The 25,805-nt window shown below is 44.8% G+C and overlaps 1 protein-coding gene across 1 annotated transcript in view; it reads left to right on the forward strand.

Annotated features, from left to right (window-relative positions):
- Positions 1-25,805, forward strand: part of LOC147211020 (protein bicaudal D homolog 2-like) — a 37,323-nt gene that overhangs the window by 5,269 nt on the left and 6,249 nt on the right. The window contains exons 2-9 of the mRNA XM_086120375.1: positions 8,837-9,049; positions 16,237-16,389; positions 17,258-17,472; positions 18,177-18,399; positions 20,204-20,461; positions 20,545-20,748; positions 20,829-21,371; positions 21,809-21,960. Of these exons, the coding sequence (XP_085976501.1) occupies positions 8,837-9,049; positions 16,237-16,389; positions 17,258-17,472; positions 18,177-18,399; positions 20,204-20,461; positions 20,545-20,748; positions 20,829-21,371; positions 21,809-21,960 (1,961 nt within the window). The remainder of the gene's footprint in view (positions 1-8,836; positions 9,050-16,236; positions 16,390-17,257; positions 17,473-18,176; positions 18,400-20,203; positions 20,462-20,544; positions 20,749-20,828; positions 21,372-21,808; positions 21,961-25,805) is intronic.

Raw genomic sequence — 25,805 nt, forward strand, 5'->3', positions numbered from 1 at the left:
TATTAGATTTTTTCACAGCATGACTTCCAAGAATTAATCTTTTCCTTTATGCTCATCAACAAGTTTGTTTTCGGTCGTGTTCCGTCATATCTGTGCTGAAACAGTGGCAACTTCCTGGATTTTAAAATTAGTTCATTTGCAGTAATGGGTATGTCAAGTTACGACTGCTAATGTTTCTACCTAATGTTAAATTATGAATTGTTGTCAATTTAATACAGGGCGAAAAGAGAATAATGTTCCAGGAACACACAAAAACAAACTAGGAATGTGACGAGATAGGCAAAGACAATGTTCTTGCCTGATAAATCGTCCTTATATTGAAATATAGTCCGCAAGCTCCTCCTTGGTTGCCTCATCTACATCCTGTTTATGTGAAAGGTAACTTTTTTTTCTTGAAAGATAACTGCAGTGGGAAGCATGTGAATTATGGCTCACAATAGGCCGGATATCTTGAAATGGATCAGAGGAAATGATCACATGTTGTTCAGCAGTGAAGTCACCTCAGCCAGAAACATGGAGGAAGTCAACACCAACACCCATTTGGCTGCATTTCCATGTCATAGCCCCGACAAACGAAATTAAGATTACAATTATAGACAATTATACGGTTTGTTTGTCTATGTGTGTCCAGTTCAGGGTGTACTGTATTGCTCGAAGTCAGCTGGGATTGGCTCCAGCACGCTCGCAACCCTTGCAAGGATAAAGCGAACCAGATCATGGATGGATAGTTTTAACCATTCATTTTCATGGCTTGGATTATATTTTTGACTCTTTGTCAGTGTGACCTAGCACTGGTTCCCATCTCCCTAAATTAATGAAACCAAAGGGCAGAAACTGAAAGGGAACGCCTCATTTTAATTGAGCAATTTAAAAAGATTACCGCTTTTCCTTGAGGGTTCTTTTTTCTTGACGCTAGGACACAATCAGAGAACAGTAGTGTCTGCATTCTGTCCACCATAACCACTCCCCAGCGATTCCCTCCATCCCCTTCCCAGAGTCCTTTTAAGGCTTGTGCGTCTGATTATTGCAGTGTGTTGTTTCCAAGGCAGACGAAGCCTGTGTGTGTGTGTGTGTATGTGTGTGTGTGTGTGTGTGTGTGTGTGTGTGTGTGTGTGTGTGTGTGTGTGTGTGTGTTTTAAGAGATGGCACAAGTTGGGGCTCTTGGTTTCACTACAAAAATAACATAAGTGGTTAGTTGCCTAGCTCTCAGGGGCTCTGAGAAGTGGGGATTGCAGTCAGAAAGGATGGAGTGCGTAATGGAAGGGGCACTCGCCAATGTAGGGTTGAATGGGAAGAAGAATAAAATTGCTGTACATTGTACATGTGCCAAATCAAGTAGCTTTTAAGTCAAGTCAAGTCAACTGTATTTATAGAGCACTTTCAAACAGCCATCGTTGCATACAAAGTGCTGTACATGGAGCAATTTAACATGCACAATAAACAGTAAGACAAATCGGTAATAAAGGCGGTAGAAAGCACCAAACAATAAAACCAAGAACAAATCTAAGTCATGCTGAGTCGAATGCCAAAGAATACAAGTGAGTTTTGAGGAGGGTTTTGAAGATGGGCAGCGAGGCGGCTTGCCGAAGGTTCAGTGGGAGGTCATTCCAGAGAGAGGGACCAGCAACAGAAAAGGTTCAATCCCCTCTGAGCCTCAGTTTAGTTCTTGGTACTTCTAATAATGTCTGGTCCGCAGACCTGAGGCGGCGGGCAGGTGTGTAGGGGCGGATGAGCTCAGAGAGGTAAGGTGGTGCGAGATTATTCAGAGATTTGAAAACAAATAAGAGGATCTTGAAAATAACTCTAAAATGTATGGGGAGCCAGTGAAGGGATGCCAGAGTAGGCGTTATGTGCTCCCTCTTACGAGTACCAGTCAAGAGGCGAGCAGCGGCATTCTGGACCAGCTGAAGGCGCTTAATGGAGGACTGGCGGACTCCAAAGTAAAGGGCATTGCAGTAATCGAGCCGGGATGTGACAAAGGCATGAATTACTGTCTCAAAGTGTTCATGTGAGAGGAGAGGTTTTATTTTGGCCAGCTGTCTAAGGTGAAAAGAAGCTGGATTTAACAACGGCACCAATTTGCCGATCGAGTTTGAAATCACTGTCCAGTTTAAGGCCCAAGTTTGAGACTGTTGACTTAAAATAAGGAGACAGGCCCCCAAGTCTACAGGATGGGATGTACAAGGGCCACTGGGACCAAACAATATCACCTCTGTCTTCTTTTCATTGAATTTCAAGAAATTTTGTGCCATCCAGGTTTTGATTTCTTCCAGACAGGATAGGAGTGGCCTTAATGAGAAGGCGTCTTTCTTGCTCAGTGGAACATTTAAAGCAAATCTCAGTTTGGGGAAGCACAGGACAGCGGTAGTGATGGTTGACAGAGCAGTATTGAGTGAGATGAGCCCTTCGAACAAGCGTCTCTGCGGCCTTGACAGCCATCTCTTGCCGCTTTTGACCGCCTCAGGCTCAGTCACTGTGATTAGCGTAGCAACTGTGCCATTTGCCTGGGGCGAGGCTGCGTGGACATGGGCCTTCTAATCCAACACCATCAATTAGGTGAGATAAGGCAGTTTTTGCATTGCGACTTGAGATACCCCGAACCGGTGTAGGACATTCCAGCGATAAACATACAAAAAGACTGTAAAGAGATGATAAAGAAAACTCTGGTCCCTCCCTCAAATCACTTTCTTTGTTGAAATACTGCTTTACTAGTTGACAAGTGAACCCGCAACCCCCCCCCCCCTCAAAAAGAAAAGTACATGCTTCCTTGTGATTAAATGATGGTTAAGGTTCAAAAAGATTGTGGCTCATTATCTAAAAAGCCACACACCAAAAATGCAGTTAAGCACGTTTATCTTCTGGCTGTAACTCATATTTCTCTCATTCATATCTCAAAATAGTTTTGCCATTACATTCTGTTTTACACTAACCGAAACGTTCTCCCCTTACATAGAAGCTAATTAAACTCCTGAGACCTCATTGGCATAATGACTGTTTTTATTCTGAAATAGGAGAGCAGCCAAGCTGTACATTCATTCATTTTCCGAACCGCTTTATCCTCACTAGGGGTGCTTGTCTTCGGGCAGTAGGCGGGGGACACCCTGAACCGGTTGCCAGCCAATCGCAGGGCACACAGAGCTTCAAGGACATATGCACACATGCACGCCCGGGAGAACATGCAAACTCCACACAGGGAGGCTGGAGCTGGAATCGAACCCTGCACCTCTGCACTGTGAAGTCGATGTGCTAACCACTGGACTCCCGGGCCGCCGCTGTACATTCACATCAGGATTAATTTTTTTACAAGAAAATTCAATTTTGTTTTAGTTCTAATTTAGTTGTCTGTTTGTATTTTAGTTTGAGTCCAATCTTAGTCGACGAAAACGGAGCAATTTATGTCAACTAAATTAATAATCAATATAGTCGGTGTTTCTCTTCGAGATATATCAAAACTTTGACACAGAAAAGTCCAACACCTATTTGTAAGGGTATTTTAACATGCAAGACACACATTTAACACAACTGTGTCTTCATTCAACTTTGTTTCAAGAAAAAATGTTGAAATGACAATACGTGTATTATGCTACTTTAAAACTGAGCAATTAGTTTTCAGCTAAATAAAAAAACTTGCATAATTGCCCCAGATTAATGTCAACGAATGTCAGCATGTTTGTACATTTTGTTTTCGTTTCATTTTTGTCATTTGTGACGAAATGAATGATGACAATTTTTAGTCAACGAAACTAACACTAATACACACACCTGAAGTGTCACATCATCCTTCTCCAGGTGTACTGTGAAGCGATAATTTACTCTTGTGCCGATATGGGTGAGTACCGGTACTAACATTTTGTTCAGGTTTTTGTATATTCCTTGAATCTTTTCAGCTCGGGGCTGAAGACAAATATGCACCGCACGTACACTGGAATAACAGCTGAATGTTATCAAAGGCAGCTTGTGGAAATATTTGAGATTTTGTTTTATGCTTGAGGATGTCATTTTCAGGCTGGCTTGTAATAAGCTTCTAGGCTTGTTTTTTTTGTACAGCCACTCCAAACCACTCCATCGCTTCGGGCTTTCTTCCTTTTTTGCCAAGAGAACCTCTTGTGAGGCACAAACTGTAAGGATAGACGTTTTTTGAAGTGTCATACCTCCGGGAGAATTGGCTTTCTCCTTGAAGCAAGCATATTCCTTTTTCAGGAAGTATGAATCCCCTTCACACTTGGTTGTTGTCTGGTGCACGCCCTGCTTCGCTAATATGATTTACTAGCATCTCAAAGCCCTAGCGGGCTTTTCCCCCTCTCCTCCATAACAAAGGTGAGATTCTCCACAAGGGCTGAGCACCAGGTGCTGCGGTATCGCTGGCCGGTGGGCACACTTTCAACATTCATTGCCTTGAATTTCTGGTCTCTGCAATAATTCACAGCGGTGCAGTGCTACGGAGCAGCGAATATGTCAACCTCCCTCCCCGTTAGGCTGCTTTCATGAGCTTTCTATGTGAATATTCTAGGATCACCGCCCCTTGTGCGGAAAAAACGCGCCGGTTCAAATTCAGGATTGATGATGAAACTGAGTCAATCAAAAGGGAGGGGGACAACTCAAACCAGTGGGCAGTAAATCTCTGCAGATGGCCACTGAAGACTCAAATCCAAAGCAATCATTAGCTTCTCCGTTACTCATTAGAGCAGCGTCATTGGTGTTGGCATTGCATCCGCTAATCAGTCACTGGTTGTAAATTGAGTTAACTCCCGCCGGCGCACAGTGGCACGTGACGTGGTCTGCATTCCTCACACAACAATGTTGTTACAAAAATAAAAGTGTTGTTCTGGGCACATTACTGGGTCGGCCTGCAGTGATGGACTACGGTTCATGTTTAAAAAAATGCAGCAGTTCTCAAGATGCCTTTAACCACAGCCCCTCCCCCCCTCCCCCTGCCCCCCTCCAAAGAATTGTATTGTGAGGAGTTGATAGTCTTGAGCTTCATAAAGGAATGCAATACATTTCGGAGCAATGTAGCTGACTGCTCAGTGGCCCGTGAGTGAACATGGAGCCACAGGAAGTAGGCGGGAGGATGGTGTTGCTGTTTATCATGGCAAGCTCTTACTCCACGTGAGCTGTGATTCACGAGGCAGAAGATTCCATTCGCTGTGTGTAACTGATTTCCCCCTTCCTATTCCACTGTTCTTCCCCGGCCGGAATCCAAATGGAGTGTCTTCCTGGCACTTTGTGAAAAACTGCGGTAGTACCAGTGGTCTCTGCATACGAATGTCTGAACTACTTTTAGCACGTTATGTTGTTCTACAATAGTAAGAAAGCCCGAACATCAGCGCCAGCGCATTCAAGTCTGGTCGTGCGTCTTGCGATATCAGATTTCAACATCTCGAGGGGACTGCTCTTTTGTTTTGCTTTGATGGTGTCATCTCATCAATATTTTGCCTCAAGAAAGTTTCACCACAGGATGATGTCATTCGTGGAAATGTTCATGATCCATGATGTTTTGTCTAAGGTATTCATTAAAATGATCATCCCCTGGAAGTATGGACATTGGTGTACTATCCTCTTTGCTCCCTAGGCAGCGGTGGAACATGTTTTCTCAGGCAAGTCTACACCCCCTAGACCTCCGCCGAAGGAACTTGATGTAACTGTCTGAATCCTATGCGAGCAGTTGGTGCATGGTGTTGCTACAGTGCAGCTTTAGTCTAAAACACTAAATCGCAAATTACAGCCACATCCCAAACCTGTTCTGACACGTTTTCAACAATATGCATTGTTTTTATTCAAGATTTGACCATCGGTGTCGTCGCGCCCTCTGAGTTGCTGAACAATCAAGTGAGAAGCAGCTGGTGTCAAGTTGATCCTATCCGACTCACAACGCGAACCATAGCCTAGCAACTTGCTCATTCATGTTGCCTTTCTGAATCTTTTTAGAGCCTCTCTCCCTACACGTCCATCTTGTAACCAGTGTAATCACGTAATTTTCACGATGGGTGTAGAATTACTTCGATGAAGAAGCATGGCTGATGTAGCTCAGTGAAAACAGCATCAGATTCTCTCAAAGGGGATCGATTCATTGGTTCTGTGATGGTCTTCAATCTGTCTGCGTTGGATTTTCAGTCAACCATATCACTGGAGTCCACATTAGAGAAATTGAAGGTTACTGCCTTGATTGTCAAAGCTAAAATTTTCCTGACTTCTGAAATTCTAGTTTATGGGGGCAATATCGTGCATTTGTCAATGGTGAACCTGGTGATCTTTTTTTTCCCATCATTATGTCCTTTTGATCCTGCATGGGTGTTCGCAGATCAGCCTGGCAGGGTGTATCGCCTCACCCCATCTTTGCACTCAACTGGAATCAGACATCAGAGCTCATGTATATGACCGATTTATTTATTTATTTCCAGTGGGGGGGAAAGAATCTGTCAGGCCATGCAGACTATACGGTGTAATCACGACTAAAGACCATCTTTTGATTAGCTTCACGAGAGATTAATAATCCATGCTCTCATGTCCAATGCAAAACTGCAGCATATGGCAAGATAAAGATGAATATTAATTTGGGTAGGCACTGGCAGCTCACCCTGAGATTAGAGGTTTGGTGGCGTGTGTCCCAGAGTTACCCTCCCTAAATCCATGCTTGGGCGTTGAGATTAGAGGCCTTCAGGCAGTAGGCTTTAGTCTTTGGGGTGCACACACTTTAAGGGACAAACCTTTGACAATCCATCCCCAAGGGATGAGAAGGTAAAGAGTCTTTGATGAAAGGAAAACACACAACGACTCGACACAGGAAAGGCCATTTTCTATCAGTGAACACACGTTTTGGTTTTGAAATATTGAACCCCACCAGTTGTGCTATGAACGATGCCAGAGTGCGGTGATCTCAGAACTGTCCTTTGGCTGGCAGGCTGGTTGATGGGCCCTTTCTTGTTGGGATCACATTTCTATTGGCGAGGTCGACCGGCATTACATAAGGAGGAAATCTCTTCTTCTCGACCGCCCTCTCCTTCTCAGACTAATCCATTATTTTCATTGGTGGAAGGAGATTGTTTTTGCCAACGTTGGTTTGTCTGTCTGCAAGTAGGATTAGACAAAAATCACATGGCTTATTTCCTTTAAATTTCGGTGCGGGAGCGTAGCAAGAAGAACCCCTTTAAATGGATAGGGTGCACTTTTCAGTGCTACACTTGAATTCAGTTTTGCCTGCGGGTACTGATTATGGTCCCCTTAGCACCACTTCATATATCCATGTGGTATAATACTTTGCTTTGGGAATCCCTGTATTGTATGTTCATGGTAAGGTGTTGGCAAATGGAGATGTAAGTATGACAGACGTGGGCTACGTGCGGCCAACCTTTTCAACCATTCTGATCCATTTACTGCAAGCACTTAGTGCTAGAATGTCAAATACCGAATGCGGTTATGACGGAGAAGTCGATGTTTTATAATTGACTGAAACATGTAAATCGCATCATCAAAAAGCAGTCAGTCATAAATTGGCCTCATCTAAAAAACCCAGTAGCATACATTCTCATATTTGTCTCCAAAAGTCCCCAAAATAGGTCAATTCGACTTGATACAAATGCCCACCATTTTTTTCCTCCCTGACAGAATTCTAGAGCTTAATCTAATGCGGTGTGAAATGGAGCAAACCTGGCAGTAGCCGTTCACGTGCAGGTCTGCGTTCCTCAACGAAAGCATTTATGCCGCTGCAAACAAAGTCAGATTAATCCTGCAGGTGATTCAATATTACGTGACGCATGTGACCGTGAAGCAAAATAAGAACCCGCATTTGTCAGTGGAACACCGCTGACGAGTTGACAGGGTGGAGAATTAAATCTGGGAGGTGATTTTAATGAGAGGGAATTGCCTAACCTATATTCTGCTGGTGGGGCGGCCCGGTAGTCCAGTGGTTAGCACGTCGGCTTCACAGTGCAGAGGTACCGGGTTCAATTCCTGCTCCGGCCTCCCTGTGTGGAGTTTGCATGTTCTCCCCGGGCCTGCGTGGGTTTTCTCCGGGTGCTCCGGTTTCCTCCCACATTCCAAAAACATGCATGGCAGGCTGATTGGACGCTCTAAATTGTCCCTAAGTGTGAGTGTGGGCGTGAATGGTTGTTCGTCTCTGTGTGCCCTGCGATTGGCTGGCAACTGATTCAGGGTGTCCCCCGCCTACTGCCCGAAGACGGCTGGGATAGGCTCCAGCACCCCCCGCGACCCTAGTGAGGATCAAGCGGTTCGGGAAATGGATGGATGGATATTCTGCTGGTAGCAATACACTTCCAACTGGCTGGACCTGTCTTGCCGAACTTGTTTATGGCCTTTAAGGAAGAGGGAACTCTTCCTTAAAGGCCATAAACAAGTTCGGTGTCAAATTTGTTTTATTTCCCACTTTTTCCCCGGCTCACAATAGAAGTTGAAATCCCCGCATAAGGTAGAATTCTCATTATACGTGCCCTCTTTAGTGACTTAATCTGTACAACATTCAGATAGCCAGTGACCTTCCCGCTATGATCTCCCTCCGACAGTATTAAGAGTATTAGAATACAGGCCTCTCTTTAGACCCATTGCTCTACTTTTCCCCGTGTGCTTTCCCATCGGTTCAGTCACTGGCGTGCACGTGCAGGGGTGAGGCTTGGGGGGGATGGGGTGGAATGCATCAAGCGGCCCAGATGGAGCTAAACTGATTATTTTTCCAGGGTGATGCAAGCCCCAGTCCATTGCTAAGCCTCACTGATAGACCACTTACCGTATCGCAAAATAGTCCCTCTGAGTTTGTGTGATTTACTTTTCTTAATTTATGTTTTCTGTAGGTTCTAACTGAGGTTGTCCTCCTGTCTTGTAGGCTTTTGGACAAGCCTACTCCAACCACCGGAAAGTGGCAGCGGATGGCGAGAGCCGGGAGGAGTCTCTCATCCAGGAGTCGGCCTGTAAGGAGGCCTACTACGAGCAGAGGGTCCTTGAACTGCAAAACGAGCTCCGGCAAACTCGCAACATGCTTACCAATACGCAGTCTGAGAATGAACGCCTGAGCACAATCACCCAGGAGATAAGAGAGGTAAGAAATGACCTCAAATTCATTTGCTCAACTAAGAATGGAGACTCGTAATCAGCGTTATGTATTATGCTGTTTGTCTTCAGGCTTTTTTTAATTTTTTAAACAAAATATTTGATCGCTAGCATCCACAGGCTAAGCATAGCAAATGGGAGAGCTGTTCTATCTCAAACGATGTGCGGTGAAGCTATGTAGCATATTCAACTTTGTATTCATTCCACAATGGACAAGGATCAGTTTCTCATGGAAATTTAAGAAAGTGCACAAGTGCGGCATTCGGTCATCTTGGATTCTTTCAGTGTTGGCCAAGCCTGGAGGAGCTGGTGTTTGATTACAGCTTGCATAACTTGGTCTATTTTCAACTGCTTGCTCCTTCTTGGGAAATTCATCTAACTTGAAGGAACATTTGCCTTTGGCCTCTTTGTTATGTTCTCCACCTCTATTGTACGTCCTGAGTGTAGTTCACATTACAGATAAGTCGGCAAAACACAGAGGCCATGGCAAGAAAGGTGGAATGGTCATGACGCTATAATATTTGGAATTCAGTCAAATTTTAAAAATCTAATTAGACAAGTCTCATGGACGCCTCTGTGATGGCACCTCGGTGAAACATGTCCAGAGCTAAAATAACCTAATGCGAGTCCTAGCCAGGGAATTGCTTTTTACACATTCTATCCAACACATTCTCCTCGTCAGCTCCCCAAACGTTGATAATGCATACCCTTATTGTCTCTGCCCCACTTTGGACAATGGTCTCACCCTGTCATGGCATCCATCACTTGCACTCACAACTGACCTGATTAGAGGAGACAAGAGAGCAGTGCAGACGCAGAGTGTGCCTTGCGTGTCTTTGATCATGTGATGTGTCATGGAGCTAGTGATGGGGAGAGCAGCGATCAAGCTTGAAGAGGCCTCGTTTAACTGAAGGATGGCGGAGACGTGAAGGGATCAAAAGAGATGAGCAAAGTGAGGGGAGAGCAGAATTTGATGGTTACTTTTAGAGCCTTTTTTGAATTTGTCAATTTTGACAACATCTTTGTCTTTTGACAACTCGGAAGCCATTTTGCTTTCAAACTACACCCCAATCCAACTTTCGCTCTCTTACGCTTAAACGCATCATTATTCTCGTTTATCGCTTTTTATGATCAGAGCAGCAGCTCAAGGTCAAATTTATAAATGCAGTGTAGGCTGGTGATAAAATAGTAATTACAAGATATTTATTAACAGACCATAGTAATATAGCTGCAGGCGATCAGTGCTGTTTTCTATGACTCGTTGCTGGAGACAGATGTCTTCAGTGTTTCTTGACTGAGATTAGTGAAAGACTTAAAAATGGCATGTTGCTCACGACGACTTAAGTTCTGAAAATCTCAGAGTCCCTCCTTTTAATTGGGTCAACTGCTGCTGAGCACTGCATCCTGGTTGGTGTGTTTTGCTTGTCACGGAAACCAAATGCGCCTCACGAGATTCTGATTCAATAGAGCATTGATGCTTCAAACGTTTAAAAATTCGGAAAATCTTATTCATGGTTAAAAGTTCAGAAAAGTCAAACAAGTACAGTTAATCTTCGCAGGAGATGTAAAAGTGGACACTGAGATAGCTTGCCTCAGATCTCAGGGAAGGGAAATAGATACCTGGGGTCCTCGAGCTGGGATAGCCCGGTCACCCCTGACCAGGCAAGTTTTTGGGACCTGAAGAAGGGTTGTTGTCATATGAATTGTTTTTGCTCCATGTATAACACTTTGTATACCGCGGTGGCTGTTTTCAAGTGCTCTATAAATCCGGTTGAATTGTGTTGAGTTAAGAATTTAAGTATGACACCAAATGCAAGTCATTTAAGCACAGGATGTTTAAGATGCATCCTGAGCCGAATAGATGTCGGGAATTTCTTGTATGTTTACACTTGCAAATGAATTCCAGTTACAGCGCCAAAGCAGGGCACCAAGCGTTTTGCTAGTGGGGCCTGCATTGCTGTGTCATCCACACCGATCCAGCACGATGGGCCTCAGCCAATTCCAATTGGTTTCATTCGACTGTCTGAATAGCCCCATCCATTTCAGATAATGACGCCTCTAATGGTGCTTCAGCGGGTGCTTGGCAGATATTGTGTGGCAGGCAAGTGGAGGCAGCATGGGCACCAACAGTGGCACTGTGACCAGACTCCAAAGAGGCTTTTGTCTCCTCGATTTTAAATTAGCCCAGAAACCAAAGCGGTGTAAGAAAGAAAGGAAGGAAGGGAGCGGGGTTACAGAAGGAGATGAAAATGGCAAGATAAAGAAGGAAAGAAGCCTCAAATCTTTTAGCAAAAGAGCCAGGCTTATGGGAGTAAATTTGCTTTCATGGGGGACAGTGGTCCTTTCCAGAGACATAAATATGTCTGAATAATTCATATCATTGTAGAATAAAAGCGACAATTGTGTTTCCTCAAAGGGGAGCGCTTTCATGGCATCAGCAGAGCTTGACTAGATCTGCGCATTGCGCACATCACAGCTAAATCGAATAAGGCTGTCTCTGATGCCAATACAGTACGCCCAAATGTGTCCCCCAAGAACACACATTTAACACATGATACATTTCTTAGTTTGGGCGTACTCAACAGGATTAAGCCTTCACAAGAAGCAGAAATATCATCGCTAATAGGCGCAACATCATTAAATCCATTTGCATGTCTTCAGAGGAATGTGCCTACAGCGATGACTTTCATTATGGGCACAGAATGAGGATTTAAGTTGACAATATTTTCCTGCAAGTACTACACTGCAGACTCTTGCTTAGATGTCCATGTCACCCCCATTAGATGTTTGGATTCAGATACTTTCAATATCATTCTTCCACACTAAGAATATATCCTGCCTTATTTTCCACTTAAAAATTGAAACAGCCTTATTTGACATTAGAAGAGAATGTTTTTTTTGTTGTTGTTGTTGTTTTTTTTAATGGGCAAAAGTGTTTTATAAAACCAATAAAAACAAATGGGTCATTTCCTTTTTTTTATTAATTTATTTTGCTAATGCGATAAACGATCCGATCAGTGACTCAAACGCGTGATCCAAATTGTGAGTTTTTTGATCCATTGCACCACTAGAGTATAACATTAGGCTCTTTCCATCTGGATTTGTTGAAAGAGATGATGAATGGATGGATGGACAGATTATTTAGAATTGTTTGCTCAACAGAGCAGATGGATGTGGATGGATTTTCACACTGCATGCAAATTCGAGGTTGATTTGCAAGGCACACAGGACTTCGCCAGGGCTTTAGGCTTATGAAGTCATCAGTTCTACGTGTGTAGTTACTATTGCACCATTTTGGACCACTGTAGGGACTTGACTACTACTCTAAACCCTCCAGATGTTATGTGGGTTAGCTGGTCACAGCCGCCGGCGCAATTTAATGCAGCTCTGCTAAATCTGTCTCCTTTATAAGCAATGTGTCTATTTATAGCCTTTAAAGTCACTAGACCCGACCAGGCGGAGTTGCTTTGCCATTAACCTCAGTCCTTTGTCTGCTTACAGAAAGTGTCAGTCTTGATTTAAGACCAAGGCTCAAATGACAAGAGGATCTTTCTGTGCTGGATCAATCGATTTGAATAAATCAACAGCACATAGACTTGAGTCTGACACATTGACTTCACTACTGGAGCCATGTTTCTCCAGCTTTTGTCCCGATGGCCTAAAAACTGTTAAGTGCATAAACGCACATTTTCACCCTGGCTATTCAGCAGTTTCAGAATGGGAAATGTTACAATCAAGCACACGCACGCAACTTTGAATTCAAACTCAAAAACTCTTATTTTGAAGGTATGTCTTCCTGACTGCAGTCAGGAAAGTCTGAGTCAAATAATAATACTTGGCGGCGGAGGGACACATGCAAACTGATCACCTTTCATCCTCACAGATGGTAGCAAAGGTTGACTGAGCACAATTATGCCCCCGCTCGGTTGTCATGTGGTGGCATTCAAGGTTGGCGAGCATTTTGCTCATTTTACTCAAGGTGACCTGTGATAGGAATAAATAAGACACTGTGCTCTTGTGGGCTTCATTTTAAGTTCGCCGGATGAAGGACATATACTGTAGCTCTCAATGACAGTTTTCAATGCTGTATCAACACAGATACTCTAAGTCAGGGGATTCAAACTCATTTTTGTCGCGGGCCACATCGTAATTTGGGTTTCCTACGCAGGGCCTTTATGACTAAAGTTCACCTATCCATTCATTTTTCAACATCTCTTATCCTGAAGAGGGTCGCGGGGGGTTGCTGGAGCCTATCCCAGTGGACTTCGGGTGGAAGGTGGGCTACACCCTGGACTGGTCTCCAGTCAGTTGCACACCGTCACTGAGTGGGAACCGATCCCACGCTACCCACATACAAGTCTGGCGAGTGCACCACGGCACTACTATATCATCAGCGAGCGCCTTGAAGTTCAGTGTGAATTCAAACAAATGTCTCAATTTACATACACACAACAAATCTATGAATGACTAGTTTTGAAATCGGAGACCAGTAAACTGTTTGTCCTAATGCTACATTTATTTTGAAAGAGGCGATTGGAAACAAAGAAAATGCTTGCAAAATCTCAGTGTGTTTAAAAGTGAAGAGAATTTGCACTTTCGGTATTTAGCAAGAAACATGAAGTTGATGCACATAATTTTCTTTGGCGGGCCACATCGAATGATGTGGCGGGCATTGAGTATGACCCCTCTGCTCTCAGTGTTGCCCGAGTCTATTGGACAGCATTCACTTCAGAGCCATCCGATTTAAATATCGACTGTAGAAAGGCAAGTTGGATTCTCTGGTGTTAAGGAAATAGCCTTTAACCAAGCACGAAAATCCTAATCTACATTTGCCGTAATCCTGATACTTTGCCACTGTGACTGCGCTATTGCCTCATTGAAGTTTTGCTTATCGCGGCTTAAACACATTGGGAAATAACTCCAAGCTTTGGGGTGATTTAAGCAGGCTGAGCATCATCGTGCTGTTGAGCTTTTCTTGGTTCACTTGACAGCTCTGGAGGTCCGACAGACACTTTGGGCTTGGACTTTTAAAAGCCTCGCCTCGTAATGTGCTTTTGCAGCACGCTGTGGCCTAGAAATGGGAAGGACCCCCCCCCCCCCCACACCCCCCATCTGCTTTATCATTCATTCGTAGTCACTATGCTCTGAATTCTTCCTTCAACCATGGCTGCCTTAGAGCATGTATTGCAAAAAGTGCCCACCCACTTTGGATGGAAGTGGCACATTTGTCGGTTCAAGTGTAGTACGTGGGCAGCTGTCCAGACGTCACCTGCTATGTTTGGGGGAAGGAATGACCTCTTTTTTTTTTCTTTTTTTTTTTTTTTTTAGGCTCCTCAAATGGCCATGGATCACACTTTGGTAGCTAATCAGCCACACACATTTTCTCACCACACACCAGGAGATGTCGCTTGGCTGTTTAGTTCACAAGGCCTCCCCATTCTCTAATGACCTTCTGTCAGGGGGCCGGGCCATCTGACCCTAGTCTCCAGTGTGGAAATAGAATGTGTGGTGCTGGATGTGGAGGTGAAAGGTCAAAGCTCAGGCATCCCACATAATCGGATGGAGGGGGGCTTTTAATCAGGTTGGCTTGTGGCCTGCATTTGTACTAAATCAACAGCAGGCACCCACCAGTTGAGACAAATGACGTTTGACAGAGAAGACGCCTAAGCAACCAGCTGGCACGGATCTTCAGCATTTCTGATTCTATGAAGTTGTTTGAAGAGGGCAGAAGTCACGTTCTACTGAGTGCCGCATTTCGTTTAAGGAAGGATATTCGGCTCAATGTTTGATGTTGGTGAAAATAACTCCTCATGAATTGTTCTTTCTTGGTGAATGGTAAACCATCATGAAGTGCAATATCTCATTTTGTGCATTTTTATTCCACAAAAATCCACAGTTTAGATCAAGAGCTATAATTCAACAGAAAATGTGGATTGCTTTCAGCATTCACACAATTCATAAATATCATAGCCATCCCCAATTTAGACTGAAGTGTATGATTGTGAAAATCAGCAGCACTGCCACACTACAAAAAACCCCACTCATTCGAGGTGCGCCAGTCCTCCCAAATATGAATTAGACTTGTAACATCCGCCGCAGCTCAACTCTGCACATGGTAATTAATCATTTGGTGCGGCAAACATAAAGGGCGTTGCCTCTACTAGCAGAAACAAATCACTTCCAATGAGACAGAAGTTTTGGTGCCCAGATTACATTTCTCTTGAGGCACGTTAGCCATGTTGTTGATGGTATTGTTGGGGAAAGAAATGTCACTTTTATTGAAAATTAACTGCATGGTATGGTCATTGAAAAAAGATTCTTCCTATCAGGTTATTAGAGAGTAACTTGACTGATTCAGTCAGTCAGCCTGTCAGGTCTGATTTCATCGAACAATCTTGCATGCACTGGCTAATGTGGTTGGTGCTGTCAAGCGTGAGTGGTAGTGACCACCTGGCAAAGGGATTGCTCGGCTAAGTATGCCTCTGCAGCTATTAGGTTATCTCTGCTGAGAGAATGACACACCCACATGCAAGGTCTCACGTGCTCCCCACCCGGCTCAGGCCATGACGCCATTCTCGGTGTGTGAGTGCATGTGCTTTACTTCCCCTTCCTCACGTCACCTGATCACTTTTGCCGCTTCCAATGTAGTGGGTGGTTTGTTACCAATAGCAATACATGAGTTTGTGAAGAAACAGGTGGCCCAGTAGAACAGATGGCATCCTTACAGATTCAGGTTTGCATGTGCAAGTGAGGGAAGGGGCCTTCTCTTGACTCTCTTACCTTTTTTTATCATGGATGAAGGCTTTTCTGCACTGCACAACAGTGCGCAAGCCACATTTGCCAGCATGTAATCTCTGAAATGAACATCCAGTCTGTTAGATCTCATCAATTGTGCAACTGAAGACTCGTCATCGAGGAGGCTTAAGTGTATTTTTGTGGCATCACAGCCGGAAGACACCTGGCATCTCATGTCTTCATCAAGCACATGTTGGTTACGGCCAGATGGAGATTTAGATGTCGTGCACGAGACAATCCGACACAAAGCAACATTATCCTGTCACTGGCCATTTCCTCCTCGACTGTGTGTTTAAAAAAAAAAAAAGTTTGACCACATGGTCACTTTCAACTCTTCCTCTTTGCTTATATCTCGGCTGTGCCACCATTTTGATGCCACAGAACAGCCAGATGTTGGAGCTCCAGAGGAATCAATTGCGTGATGACGTCAAGGAGTACAAGTTCCGGGAAGCTCGTCTGCTGCAGGACTACACCGAGCTGGAGGAGGAAAACATCTCGTTGCAGAAGCAGGTCTCGGGGCTCAAGCAGAGCCAGGTGAGGTGTCGTTTGTTCATGTCTGGAAAATTTGAGCCACAGTTTTGCTCAGGCTGCCAGAGAAGTGCTGAAAATGAATTTAATGATGATAAGAGGCCATTTTTTTCAGCAGGGCTTTGCTCAATTTCTTAGCTTCTTCCATATGCCAGGGTCATCCTGCAATATGCTTTGGTGAATAAGTACAGTAACATGGTAGCATTCGTACGGTGGACACCAGCGGTGAGAGATACTGTCAAGATGAATGAGGAGTCCTATTGAGCCTTTTTTGTCCCGTGGCACTGCGGATGCATCTTATGGGAACCAGCAGGCCAATTGGGATGCAGCTTTAGTGGTCGCTGAGGCAAAACCAGGGCCATGGGAGGAATTTCGTCAAGCTATTGAGAAGGACTTCTGGACTGAAATTCAAGTCCGCCATCCGGCGTCTCAGGAGGAGGGAAAGCAGTGCACCATCAACCCTGTTTAGAGTGGAGACGGGGTGCTGATGACCTTGACCAGGAGGACTCTTGATTTACCAGTCGAGCTACTTCCCCACCCTCGCATATTGGCTACGAGCAGTGGGTCGTGACCGAAGAAACAAGATCCCAAGCAGGACTAAGATGGACAGATGGTATATTCTAGAACTATTTACCCGACCCCACTGATTGGCGCAATCACCACTGCTGTATAGTTGACACACCAATTTAACTGTTTTTATATCCTTCCAATCTTGGGGAGGGGGGGGGGGGGGGGCCCACCAAAACAATGCCAACACCAAAGTAGAAATAGTACTCAATATAGTTACTGTGAGAATGATTTCATGAACATTAACTTTCTAGAGGATTGCATAATACCTCAAACCTTTGCTATCTGTTATTTTTTTCGTGCACAGGTTGAGTTTGAAGGTTTGAAGCATGAAATCCGTCGTCTGGAGGAGGATATGCAGTTTCTGAACAGCCAGTTGGAGGATGCCATTCGCCTAAAAGAAATTGCTGAGCGTCAGCTGGGTGAAGCCCTCGAGACCATCAAGACTGAGCGTGAGCTGAAAACCTCTCTGAGGAAGGAGCTGTCCCACTACATGAACATTGGAGACACACTTTACAACAGGTACGTGTTGAGCAGGAACACAATGTCTGCCTCTTCTCTAAATGCCATTAGGTCAGGGGTCAGCAACCCAAAATGTTGAAAGAGCCATATAGGACAAAAAAAAAACAAAAAAACAATCTGTCTGGAGCCGCAAAAAAATAAAAGCCTTCTATAAAACTTACAATGAAGGAAACACATGCTGTATGTATGTAGGAGACTCTACTGTCTCAGAATTGTGTTATTCATTCCTTCGTTGTGTGTTCACAAACGCCCCCATAGAATTTATTTTGTGATTTCCTTGCTTAATTTTTTTGTTTTGGTGCATTATTTTCGCTTTTCTTAGTGTCAGTGAAGTGATCATGGATTTCCGTTTTTCGGAGGCTGTCTTTGAACGCCTCTCGAGTTGAAGAGAAGAGAGAGGCATGGAGTCGGAAGTAGACGTGTCTGTGTTTGTCGAGACTGTTAAAAGCATAAATAAAGTGTACGTTTTAAAAAACCAACACCACAGCTCTCCATTTTTGGCGGTGCAACATGTATCTATATCTATTTGAGCTATATTAGCCTACTATCAAAATCTTTTTCCATTTTCAAACATTTTTTATAAAGCTCCAGGGAGCTACTAGATGTCGCTAAAGAGCCGCATGCGGCTCTGGAGCCGTGTGTTGCCGACCCCCGCATTAGGTGTTCTCACACCACCCTCAATTTCCCCCCCGCAATCCTCTTAGCATCTCTCTGGATGGCCTCAAGTTCTCCGACGATGCCACCACTGAACCCAACAACGACGATGCTCTTCACGGTTACGAGAATGGCTTCGGCAAGCTGCTAACCGACGACAACCGCATGCCCAAGAAGGAAGAGTTGTTCAGCCCAGCACCCAGTCTTGTGGACGACCTACTGAGCGAGTTGAACATTTCTGAGATCCAGAAGCTAAAGCAGCAACTGATTCAGGTTTGTGTTTTGCCAAGAGCAGATAACTCTATTTTTCGTATGATAAACTTTTTGTTCAACTGATGCTCACTCGCGACTTTTATGTTAAAATTACAGCACGGACTGGCACCCCAAATTCCCATTCCCTGAACGTGTTGACTGTCTTTTAGTGGTTGACAAATACTGTTGGTGAAATACCACTAGTGGTCACCTTCTTCAGCATGCTAAAGGTGGTGGTGGTAATGCACAAAAAGTATTTGCCAACCGCCAAAAGCAAGTTGAGGAAGTAGTAGTCATGGCAACCAATGTGCGACGTATCCCAAGTTTAGCATATACAGCTTTCGCCACAGCAAGGATTTGCTTTTTACAATAAGATAAGATATCCTTTATTTGTCCCACAATGGGGAAAAATAAAGGATATCTTATGTCTTTGCAATGTTGAAAGGTGCAACACCGAACCAGGATTGTACATTTGGCCAGAATTTCAATGCGTGATTCTAGTTAAGGTAAGCCATTTTAAACCAAAAACAAAAACGTTTCCGCAGTTAGAAGGAGAAGTTTCATCCACCTGGACCTTGTTTACTGGGCTGCGCTCTGAAATTCACTCTCACACCCTAACACCACTCTGCAAGTGTTTGTGTTCGGAGTGGGAGAGCGCACTCCCCTCCCATTAATTTCTGAATGCAGCCTATGATTTAACCCATCAGCAGCTCATGCTTGAACTGTTTTCATCAGTACCGCCTGAAACACTGGGCTCTGACACTCCTTTTTGGGGGCATTCGGAATAAGGGAACGGCACATTTGAACAACACTCTGTGTTTACAAACAGTTGTGAGTGAACCAGTCGTACCTGGAAAACATTTCCGATGCACCCACTTTTGGGTACATCGGTACGTGAATTTTGGGTACGCATTCCAGCTCTACTGTTCTTGGTGTTGGTTTTTTTGTAAAATAAATTTGCCCCAAAAATATATACTGTACTCCCGAGCAACTTGTTTTTTTTTCCTGTTCATGATGCGCTTTCTGATTGGTATGACTTATGTTGTGGGTTAATTTTCTGTACAGTCGGAAAATACGGTGCAAAGTATTGCATGCATTTTCATTTTATTTTGTGTCACATTCATAGTAACAGAACCTAAGAGACAGAGGCTTACTGTGGGTTTGTCAGCCAAGGGAGTGATTGGATGCTTGGGTACACATCACACACACACACACACACACACACGCACACACACACACACTTTCAGACTGCTGAGGCGTGAGACAGTGGGTGTTGTGATACCAGTTGCCCTGCCATCTGCTTCATTGCCACTCCATGAATTCAACCCTATCCCTTAGTGGCTGCCATGGTTACGAGAAAGAATTTGGATTGTTGACAAAGAATGTTTCTTTTACGCTGCCGTTTGTCAAACATAAACACGGTCAGATGTTCTTGCACCTGTTCTTGCTAAATTTGTCTCCATTGCTGTCAGCTTCAGATTCCAAACAGAAATTGAGAAGACTATTAAAATCTTCCTTAAGTATTCTCATTTTGATAAATGACTGGACGGAATTGATTGAATACAGATCTTTTTCCCCGATCAGGCTTCATGTTTTGAGTCACTAATGGTGTAGTTATAGTGGTTCATTTGTCTGACTTCTGCGCAGGCAACGTGGGTTCCGTTCCCACTCAGTGACGAGTATGAATTAATTGTCTGTCTATATGTGTCTTGTGATTGACTGGCATCCAGTCGAGTACGTAGTTTGCCTTTTACCTGAAGTCAGCTGGGTATTTAAATGGTCACACATCTTTCATTGTACTCTTGGTTTGGTCATCTCTCCTCAGATGGAGCGTGAGAAAGTCAACCTGCTGTCCACTCTGCAGGACTCCCAGAAACAACTTGAGCAGGCCAATGGCGCTCTCTCAGAGCACCAGGAGAAGGTGAACCGTCTGACAGAGAACCTTAATGCCATCCGCAAGCTTCAGGCCAGCAAGGAGCGCCAGTCTGCCCTGGACAATGAGAAAGAACGCGACAGCAATGAAGATGGAGACTACTACGAGGTGGACATCAATGGCCCAGAAATCCTGGAGTGCAAGTACAAGGTTAGGAGGTGTCTCTGAGTTGAACGGTCTAGAAAGATCGACATCAGGGCAGATTTAGTTACCAAGATCTTTGCCTTTTTTAGGTTGCCGTTTCAGAGGCTGGGGAGCTGAAGGAGGAGCTGAAGACCCTAAAGGCGGAATACCAGGCCTGTCAGTCCCGTTATGATGAGGAGCGAACCCGTCTGGAGAACGATGTCACTACACTCGGGGAGAAGCTATCCACTCTGGAGAAGACAAGGGGTTTTGAGAAGGACGAGAAGGCCAAGCTGGAGAAAGAGTTGCGCAAGGTACATTTGATCTGACGCCTTAGTTGAAAGTCGGCATCAAATCCGTTCATGCTCCTCATTTCCCGTCCTTTGGCTCCCAGGTGAGTGACATGGCAGGCGAATCTCAGGGCAGCCTGAGTGTGGCTCAGGACGAGCTGGTCACGTTCAGCGAAGAACTGGCGACCCTCTACAACCACGTGTGCATGTGCAACAATGAGACCCCCAACCGCGTGATGCTCGACTTCTACAAGGAGGGCAAGGCAGGTCGTAGCAGCCCCGAAGGCCGCGGCCGGCGCTCTCCCATCCTGCTCACCAAGGGCCTCTTCCCGGAGCCTGTTAAGATGGAGCTCAATGATGCCGCTCCATCCGCGGGCCTGCCTTCTCCTGTGTCCGACCACCGCCGTGAGCCCATGAACATCTACAATCTGGTGGCCATCATAAGGGACCAGATCAAGCACCTGCAGCTGGCCGTGGACCGCACCACAGAGCTGTCGCGCCAGAGGGTGGCCTCCCTGGAGCTCGGCGCCGTGGCCGACAAGGACAAAGAGGCCTGCATGGAGGAGATCCTCAAACTGAAATCCCTCCTCAGCACAAAGAGGGAACAGATTGCTACTCTGAGGACTGTTCTGAAGGCTAACAAGCAGGTCAGTTTGTCTTTTACCCACTGTGGATGTCTCTTGTAGATTTGACATCCCAAACATTTGTCATCTTGCCTTGAAGGACAGACAAAGAAGATGGGGGGGTATGGAAGCTATTTCAAGGCTTTTCAGCTGTTGAGCAAATGTGATGTGGTCGACAGCAAACATGGGTGGGGACAGCAGTCCTTTGGTGTCAGCTGCACAAAGAAACCGAATTGTATCTGCTGTTGTTGTGCTTTTAAAATTTGTGTGGTTGAGCGAGAACAGAGGCATGAAAGCCCCTCATTTTCAACCAACTGACCACTAAGAGCTTCAGACCAAGCTGTCTGGATGATTTACTGCACATGTGGCAGTATTAAACCGATCTACTGTATATAATAAGTTCATAGTCTTCCTTGGTTGCCCACCTCGCTAACGTTGTTCTGCATTGTTGCTGCCTACAGACTGCTGAAGTTGCTCTGGCCAACCTGAAGAGCAAGTACGAAAACGAGAAGGCGATGGTGACTGAGACCATGATGAAATTGAGGAATGAGCTCAAAACCCTGAAGGAGGACGCGGCCACCTTTTCCTCCCTCCGAGCGATGTTTGCCACACGGTGAGAGACTTGCCAGAACCACTTCCCCACTTTTCTTGAAAAATGCATTCTAGCCAGTTGTTTTGCACACATTTAACATCACGCAACTGCTGTGGTGTCATTGTGATGATTTAGCGTGTAGTTTCCTACAGTAATACACAGTTGTTTCCTGAGATTCGTGTCACTAAATAAGCCGTACATTTCAAGGTACAAAGAGCAATGGAAGGTACCGGTATATAATATGTTGATGATCTTATATGCTGTATGTGCACACGGTACAGCACTCAAGTACATTGTGAGTGTGTGTTGGTGTGCGAAACTTTCTTTCTTTTTTGTGTGTCTGTGGGATCTTGTTTTTGTTATGTGTGTCAAAAGAGGAGCTCGGTGGTCCAAGGCTATCACTAATCTTTCCGTATCCCGGAGAGATGCCGGTCAAAGGTTGTATGTGGAATCCCACTTTAGTCTGGTCTGGATTACACATTGACCCCTTGACTCTGATTGTTTTTACTATTTTTTTACATCACAAATGCATGCGTACGTCCTCTGATGTGTTTACATTTGAGTTTGCTGACACTTGTTTCCCTCATGAGCTTAGCTCAGTTGTCTTGTAAACAAATGGCAGCATTGGGACAGCTTTCTGCTCCAAATTCATGACTACTTAACAATTCACAGCCTGGCAAGTGGAGACAGGGGGTGCTACCACGGAGTGTTAGCTTCCTTTTAGTGTGCAGGGATTCAACTTGGACAATTCCCCAGTCCACAAATGTCAAATGCTGGTGTCACTTTGGCACTCTGCAGAATCACATGGCCGCGGGTTGTCTATGGAATGCTGAAAGGAGATGGTGAATCACGCTCTTGTTGCTCTTCATCATGTGTTTTCGCTTCCAAAACGCCTCTATTGATGACAAAATCTGCCAGGCTCCGGTTCTGTCAGCGTTCTGCTTCCTTGCATGAATTACGCTCTGTTTATGGGATCCTTATATTGGTATGTAAATTCAGTCCTATACAGCAGAAGGTTCGGTTGGGGGACTGTGTGAGGGTCTGCTCTTTTCCCACACTCCCTTCCCTTGATGTACCCACCCGCATCTCCTTCCTCACTACTAAGCACCCGCTTCTCACGTCTCCTGAAGAAGAAAGGGAGGAAAGAGTCCTTCACATGCTGTTTTTTTTCTGTGTTCACCACAATGGTAATGCCTGTGATGGTGGATTCCTGGGGGGGAAAAACTGTTACGGTTTGATTGGTTGACAAAGAGAAACAAAAAGGAGAAACGTGTGTTTTTTTTTGGTGTGTATGAGTTCATACTGCAGTCCGATTCAAGGGTAGGATCTGGATGTTCCTTTATCTGGGCTGCTATGATTTTTTTTTTTTTTTTTTTTTTTTTTTGTCCATCCAGCTGCAGCTTCTGAAGTCATGTTAGCTCTTGCCTCTTCACATTCCAAAGACATGTGCCCATTTTGCAGGCTCCATCTGATTAACAGCCCAGCCATGAGCCTGAGTTACTTATACTCCTTACCCTTACCGGACGTGCTGCCCTTTTGTTAGCTGTTGTCCCACTTCATCATTCAATTAAATCTCCTCTCCTACCCTTCTCTTTGATGGATAGCCAACCGGCCATGACCAATCGAGCTCCAGACAACACAACAGCTGTGTGTGTGTGTGTGTGTGTGTGTGTGTGTGTGTGTGTGTGTGTGTGTGTGTGTGTGTGTGTGTGTGTGTGTGTGTGTGCGTGGGTGCGTGCGTGCGTGCGCATTTGCTTCTCAGCGATTCTAAATTACGGCTGCGTGAATGATGCAAGAGTTGAGGGATCATGTGACAATAGATTGTCACCACCAGATGCAGAAAACTTGCAAATTGTGAATGTAATCACTATTTGGCAGCCTTCCGTCTGCCATTGTGCCCGTCACCAGCACAGAAACGCTCCTATTGTATCCGAGCCGTCCCAAGAACAAACTCCTCAGTTTGTTTTCTCGGGAAAACCCCTCTTAGCCCCCGCCCAGCTTTAAGGCGACTCGCACGCCCTCCCACCATCCTGGTGGGTTTAATGAAGCAGGACTGATCCCTTTTGTCTGTGTGTCTATGTCCCACTGGGAATCAAACTGCACACACAAGGGCGGGGTGAAGGTTATGTTTGTCCGGCTTCACACTCTCCAAGCACGTGTAACACGCATGCAGCAAAACATCTGTACATGGTGTCACTGTTTTGAGATTGTGCCCTCGGGATATTTTAAACAATAATCTCCTTTGTACACATGACCACATTTTTCTTCTGTCTTATAACTAGAAAGGAAAATAACTCGACTTCACTAAAACTACATTTGGAATACATTTTACAAATTTCTTTGGGCTGCAAATAAGTTAATTTTTTTTTTAAAGAATTAAACAAAACTGCTTAAATAAACTGGGCAAGAGAATTATACTTAAGCTGGGTAACATAGCATCAGAATCAAAATGCATTTAGGGAAATAAAGACACAGCATGCAATGAATATGTGGCAGAAATAGTAGAATGGTGGAGGTAGACATTGGAGGATAAAAGACTCTTCCCTCAATGGAGGTGAGCTGTCCTCCAAGGAATGTCACTTTGATGTCTTTGTCAGCAGATTTCTTTGTCAGTGAGTGAGTCACTGTCACTTTTTCAGTTCAGTGGCACACCTCAACTTGCAGCAGGTGATGGATGACATGACCGGAGTGCAGCATACATGAAGTGTAGTTGATGTGTGCTATTTTGCACAGAGATTGTAAAGCTGCGTCAGTCATAGGATCTCACTTCTGTTGCAAAAGTTAAGGTGCGGTGTGAGGGGCTACACCACAGGGTGAGGTTGACTGTTTTGAAGTTTGTTCATCATCTTCGCATTTTAATTCTTTAGTCAGGTAGGGGTTGGACACGACATTGTTCCCCACGGAATCTCCAATTCTTCTTCTTACAGAGCCATTTTGGTCAATTCCATCCTCCCAACAGTTTTGAGAATGCCGACAAAAGCCCAGTTGGATGTTTATGATGCATGGCAATGAATTAGAGATCCCACTCTAACATCAACACGGTTGAGCGTCGATTTAGAAGCGAAATTGTGACCTTTGAATGAATGGACACAAATTCCATCCAACACATGCGAAGATTTTGTTGAAGTCATGACACTGGAAGCTGTTTTGGCAAGACATTTTAATTCTTTCAAGTGGCTCTTCAGAATCAGAATCAGAATCATCTTTATTGGCCAAGTATGTAGAACACACAAGGAATTTGTCTCCGGTATAACACGCTGCATTAGTATCATCGTAAACAACAAAATCATTGAACCATTTCAGAGTAACCAGTAGCAGTATTTGTAGTACAAGAAGAGTGACTACGTCAGTGACTGTTTAAGGAGTTAATGGCTAGAGGGAAGAAGCTGTTTAAGTGTCTACTGGATTTGGTGCGCATGGATCTGTAGCGTCTGCCTGAGGGGAGTAGCTGGAAAAGGTGGTGGGCAGGGTGCGGGGGATCCAGGAGGATTTTCCGTGCCCTTGTCTTGATTCTTGCAGTGTGCAAGTCCTCAAGAGTGGGTAGGGAGGTGCCAATGATTTTTTCCGCCGTCCTAACTGTCCGTTGAAGTCGGATTTTGTCCTTTTTTGTGGCGGCCCCAAACCAAACCGTGATGGAAGAACACAGGATTGATTCGATGACTGCCGTGTAGAACTGTCGTAGCACCTCCTGTGGCAGGCCATGCTTCCTCAGCAGCCTCAGGAAGTACATCCTCTGCCGGGCCCTTTTCAGGATGGAGATGGTGTTGACTTCCCACTTCATGTCCTGGGAGACTGTGATTCCCAGGAACTTGAAGGTCTCGACGGTTGACACAGGGCAGTTGGATAGTGTGAGGGGCAACTGTGGA

Source organism: Hippocampus guttulatus, chromosome 1, assembly GCF_054856545.1.
Source record: "Hippocampus guttulatus isolate MCC_2025c chromosome 1, RoL_Hgut_1.0, whole genome shotgun sequence".
In the NCBI taxonomy this organism is placed as follows: domain Eukaryota; kingdom Metazoa; phylum Chordata; class Actinopteri; order Syngnathiformes; family Syngnathidae; genus Hippocampus; species Hippocampus guttulatus.